Source organism: Echinops telfairi, unplaced genomic scaffold, assembly GCF_000313985.2.
Source record: "Echinops telfairi isolate 266 unplaced genomic scaffold, ASM31398v2 ScPeMD7_7441;HRSCAF=8479, whole genome shotgun sequence".
Taxonomy (NCBI): domain Eukaryota; kingdom Metazoa; phylum Chordata; class Mammalia; order Afrosoricida; family Tenrecidae; genus Echinops; species Echinops telfairi.
The window spans coordinates 94,671-100,495 of NW_022111341.1; the positions used below are offsets into that span (position 1 = coordinate 94,671).

General features: G+C 37.1%; 1 protein-coding gene across 1 annotated transcript in view; it reads right to left on the reverse strand.

Moving 5' to 3' along the window:
• Nucleotides 1-500: 500 nt before the first annotated feature.
• The window catches only part of LOC101639295 (RRP15-like protein), a 55,338-nt gene continuing 50,013 nt past the window's right edge, over nucleotides 501-5,825 (reverse strand). The window contains exon 5 of the mRNA XM_045298696.1: nucleotides 501-937. Coding sequence (XP_045154631.1) covers nucleotides 824-937 — 114 coding nt within the window. The 3' untranslated portion in view covers nucleotides 501-823. The remainder of the gene's footprint in view (nucleotides 938-5,825) is intronic.

A 5,825-nucleotide genomic window follows, 5' to 3' on the forward strand; every position in this document is an offset into this window, starting at 1 on the left:
TGTGTGTGTGTGTGTGTATATATATATATATATATATAATATATATACATATAATACTCTGAAGTGAACATTAACTTCCATAATTAAAAACATAGATAATACTTCTGGCTGAGTTCATTGATGAGGTTTTTAATGCTTCTGCTGAGTTTACCAAAATTAAAATTAAAACCCTTTACACACACACACACACACACACACACACACACAATGTCGCATTTCATAACTTAAATATAAGAGTTTTCAGTCCAGTAAACTTCTTATGCAAAAATAAGCTAACATTGAAAAAAATATTTTTCCCATTTTATTCGTAATGACTTAAGTCACTTAAGAATATATAAATGAAAATTAGACATCCAGAGTATTTATATTATACTTGCTAATCACTCAAACTTTAAATGTTATTAGTTAGGTTTTCTTAGTAGTCACACACTCAAATAAAACAACTCACCCACAAATATCCTTTAAACTACAGACCTACAAAATGGAAGGCACAGAAATAATAACTTTAAATACGTCACTTTAATTATGAATTGGTATTGTCATTTCTAGAAACAATGGTGATATCCAAACAATACACCGATGCCCATTACCAATACGTAAACTTGTAATGACACTGGTGAAATATCGTTGATATTTTAGTACACAAAGTTTAATGTAAAAACAGGAAATAACTAAAGTTAATAAAACGTCTAGGTTTTCTTATAAATGGTATTCTTACAAGTTCTCAACTTGCAGAGCATGAAACACTTTTCTAGGAAAGAGAACAATTCCATGTGTTCTGGCCTTTCTAACGCCACGTGCCAGTTTCACGTGCAGATGCCGGTCAGCTGCCATCCGATCCCTCGCTTTCCTTGTCCCAGTCTTTCATAGATGCTCCCAGCATGAAATCGTCTCGCAGGATGTTCCATCCTGGACTCTCTTCTGATTTCACTTCAGTCTGAGGGACAGAATTGAAATATTCAAAGTCAATTTTTTTAAAGGGAAGCGAAGGAAGTCCAAGCTGCAAAACAAAATGTTCAATGCCTGGTTTTACAACATAGGCGAAACCTACACACGTTATAGACTGACTTCATTTATACATTAAGATCACGTTACAGTGAACCCTCGCCACTTCGCGCTTCGACTTCCACGGCTTCACTCTATCGCGGTTTTTGCATAACAGCGCATGCTCTGTCATTACTGCCACTGATTGGCTCATACTGTACACGCTTGATGCCATAAATAATATAATAAATAATAAATGATAATTGTAACGTCCAAACTGTTTTACTGTATTTTCCCTTTTTCGTTTAATAAATTGGGTAATACGAGTGTAATGGTGACAAAAGGGTGTTTTTTCATGTCCTCTATGCTCTAACTACGAAAATATTTGATTTACAAATAAGGAATCCTACTTGGCGGAATTTCATTTATCACGGTAGGGTCTAGAACCGATTAACCGCGATAAACGAGGGTTCACTGTATGTGTGCAAATGTCTAAATAAAGGGCTCTGTGCTTAATAATCGAAATATTAAAAGAAACATGGAAGCTAAAAACAAAACAAACATTTTCTGTGTGTGTAAGAAAGTTATAATAAAACGTAAGGCTATCCATTTTTAAAATCTTTTGACAACTAAAAAGAGATTGATATCATTTAACCTTCTGTGATAATGTATTAGTAAACGTATGGCAAAACATTTCAGCAGAAATAGAAATTAAATGAAGCTTTTCAACACAAAAAAGGAGAAAGGGGAGCCAACTTCAGTGTGCTTAAAGTTTTATACATGTTATCTCGTTGACTATTTTACAGAATTTTTAACCAAATGTCTTTTACTTAGGTATATTTTCACTGATGGATCCAATCGCGCAATCAAATGACAAAATTACAAATAATTCATTAATAAGACTTATGGACTATTACCGAGGTCAGTCCAGAAAGGGCAGACTCTCGTTTCATGGTACAGCACTACCACCTAGTGGTATTATTTAAGTAATACAAATTTTGCAGAACTGTTCCCAGCTGTGAGATTTGTTTCATTTCTGATACATTACGGTACTTACTAGGAACTGTACCCTAAAAGAGGAGCCCTGGTGACATAGTGGTTATACATTGGGCTGCAAACCAAAAGGTTGGCAGTTCCAAACCATCAGCTACCCAGAGGGAGAAAGATGTGGCTTTCTCCTCCCACTGAGAGTTAGTCTCAGAAACCCGCAGTGGCAGTCTCACCCTATCCCATGGCGTCACTAGGAGTCAACATTGACTCATAGGTGTGTGTGTAAAAAAGGGCCCTGGTGGCACAATATTTAAGCACTCGGCTGCTAACCAACAGTTTGGCGATTCAAACTCACCTGCAGCTCTAAGGAAGAAAAGACCCGATTAACTGCCACCCTTTAAGTTGAATTCAACTCACAGCAACCTATAGGACAGAATTCAGCAGTTCCATAGGGTTTACAGGCGTTAATCCTTTCAAAAGCAGACTACCTCACCTGTCTTCTGCAAAGTTGAGAACCTTTATGATCCTATGTGGTACTTGAATTCTGTCCCGTAGCGTTGCTATTGTTGCCACAGCAAGCTTTCAAGTGCAGGGTTTTCCCTGCTAGGTGAGATTAAGAAAGCAAAAACCCATGCTTACCCCACAAGGCAAACTATTATTAGAGAGAAATACCTTGTAAGGGGAGCAGTGAAAAAGCTTATTATATAGAGAAGCATCTTGCCAGGGGAGACATGGAGGGGTCTAAATCTACTGAAAGACACCATCTTACCAAACAAAGGAAAAGGAGGAATTTTTAAAAGGAAGGTTCAAGAAGGGGATTATGTTTATTCACGAAAGGGATGGAGAATTCTAGAAATTGAGTTCACATAGGTGGGGCTTTGGTAAGTCAGTGAGCATGCAACAGCTGTTCAAAATTCGGACTCTTGCAAAGGCTTCTGGGTGGGTAGAGTATCATTACTTCTTTGGAGATGTTGTGCAAGCACCTGGCGACTACTTGTCCTTGGGTTAGAGTCCCCCATACCCAGGTGCTCTTTGCTCTTGGGTTCAACTGAAGTCAAAGGTGTCTGTCTGGTCTATTCCTGCTCTAGTGTTAACTCTGAGCTGGCCAAATGCTGAATGCTGTAGATCAGGGAGTGAAATTAAAACACATTATTCTTACGGGAAGAAAAATATAGGATACAGGTGGTAAGAAATGGAAAATGTGGTCACTTACTGTAATACGCCACAATTTAAATGTTAACTGGGTGCAGGTAAGTGAGCCTATAGGTATGGATCTGGGAAGATACCTCAAAATCATCTGAACTTGGTGTGTGGGGAGTGAGAGAAGCACCATCTTTCTGGCCCTGTCTCACCACCGGTCAGAATCGACTGGATGCTATTACAACAATAACTGTGTCGTAAGCACTGTTCTTCTTCACGGTGCTAAGAGTTTCTGCAAATCTACTTATTCCCTTCACAGAAAAGACAAGGGGAGGGGGGAGACAATGGGAAAAATTTCTCAAAAGATGCAAGAATCCCATGACATTTTCCCCTCACTGCCATCAAACTGCTGACAACTCACACCCCTGTGCCACCCAGAAGCTGCTGTGTCCATGTTGAAGATGAAGACAACCCCTTGACACGTTTCGTCAACTTCCATTTCAACATTCAAAATATGCACTGGTGGCTTAAGAAAGTAAAACTGAAAATAGTATTCTGGAATTACTCCTTACCTTAATACCAAATAATTAAAAGAGCTGAACCTCATTTCAATTTTGAAGGGGGAAAATTAAAGTCAAATCCTTGAAAAGCAAACAATATAGTCAAAACTGTATTTAGCAATCACATTAGCTCACATCACGGTTTTTCTAAAGAAGAATGTTTGTAGTTTCGTTTTAGTCTTATTTCATTTAACTTAAAAGAGGTTCTTATTAAAGTGTCTTAAGTCTCTGTTAAAAGTGATAAAGGCCCTGAATTTTCTGTTAAAAATTGTTAAAATAGCAAATAGTTCTTAGCAATACTTTTTCCTTAAATATATAAAAAGAAAATTCTGAGCACTGACTGATCTTAAACCTCTACTGTAAATTTTCACTAAGCTAGCGTTGGTGGCATAGTGATTATGCATTGGGCTGCCACCCGGAGTCCCAGTAGTTCAAAACTACCAGCCAGTCTGCAAGATACAGATGAGGCTGTCTACTCCGGTAAAGAGTTACAGTCTCAGAAACACACAGGGTACAGTTCTACCCTGTTCTGTAGGCTTGCTATGAGTTGGAGTCAACTTGATGGCAAACTTGAGTTTGGTATTTACAATTGGAATTCACAATATGTCCACAATAGATTGAGCTACCTAAACATTCTTACTAAATAATAAAGGATATACAACAAATTGTGATATTAAAAATTGCTTTCTGGTTGACATCAACTTAAGTGATTTAGAACCCAAATCTTCAGAAATAAAGCATGCAGAATATTATACCACCACTAATAAAGGACTGAGTATTTTCAATCTGGAATGTGGTAATATACAATATAAATTCCAAATTTTTTAATTCTCAAAGAATTCTTGATTAAGAGGTTACTAATTGTCTTCATCTACTTTAGTTTTCTCCATCACTCCATACAGTTGTTTTAGTTCACTTGACTGTTTTACTACCATGGTTTTCTAGACAACGAACAAGCCCATTTGGGATTTGCTTACTGTTTATGTAGCTTTCAGATTTTTGTACAAATTCCAGATTCAGAAGGGTAATACAAGATTCAAGCAAACTAGAAAAGTATTCAATAGGTTTCCAGCATCTTTTTGTAGGGTATCTTAATTCTATGTAGCTTTCCTAGAATTCAGGTTCAACACTCCTGAAAAAGCATGTTTCACTGATGTTTTCTAAACCACAGAATGGATTTTTGTTTTAATTTTACTTGGTTCCATTGGCTTCACCACATACTCATCAAGTGGCTCTACGTGGTTCTATTCTAACTTGTTATTCATATGTACAGCTCTATAGATTAGTTTTAGAAAACAGTAACTCAGCCCTGATTTTCTTTATTGTTTATATTCTCTTAAAAATTACTAGTAAATTGACCAAAATGTCTAAAACCCCCACAAAGATATCACCAGAATGAGCCCTTTGAAATAAGTGCTCCAGACATTTTCTTGTTTACACATTTTCATATTAAAAGTTTGAAATCATATTGAGAATATATTCTACCTGTTGTTTGCTTAAAGTATATTCTTGCTCTTTTATGTACTAGTTTAACAAGCAAAAATCTAGGTAATAAACAAATTAGCAGAGTTGTAAATTCATCGGAAAAATAGTACCAAGGCCTTCTTGTCCCCACTGAAAAGAAGCAGGCCTCCTTGGAGAAGCAGGTGATTCCAGGGCTGGGACACAGAAAGTGCGAAGTTCCATTTGGAACATCTTTATGACTCAAAATGGACACATGGAAAGAAAAATAGGATCAAGTCAAAAGGGCACAAAAGCCAGTTTGCACGGGCCGCCATTAACAAATTGTGGAATTTGAACATCAAAAAGCATAATGCCTATAACTGATTGTAAGACAACGAATGGATAAAAACCTCAGGTCTGTGAGATTGAAAAAAGACAAAGACAAGGGAGGGAGGCTCACTTGCCAGCCTGATGGTGACGGTGACTATTAAACCAATTCTTTACTCTGAGAAGTAATAAGTAAGGGAAAACGCACGATTTCCCCCTTTTTAGGAACTTCAAATTATACCCTGAAAAATGACAGGTGAAAACTAATGAAAATCATGATTTAGTAACCCCAAGGACAGAACTGACTCAGGTAAGAATCATCAATTGATGCTAAAAAGCAAAAGATGGATGGGGAAGGCATCTTTGCTCCTGCCAACATGT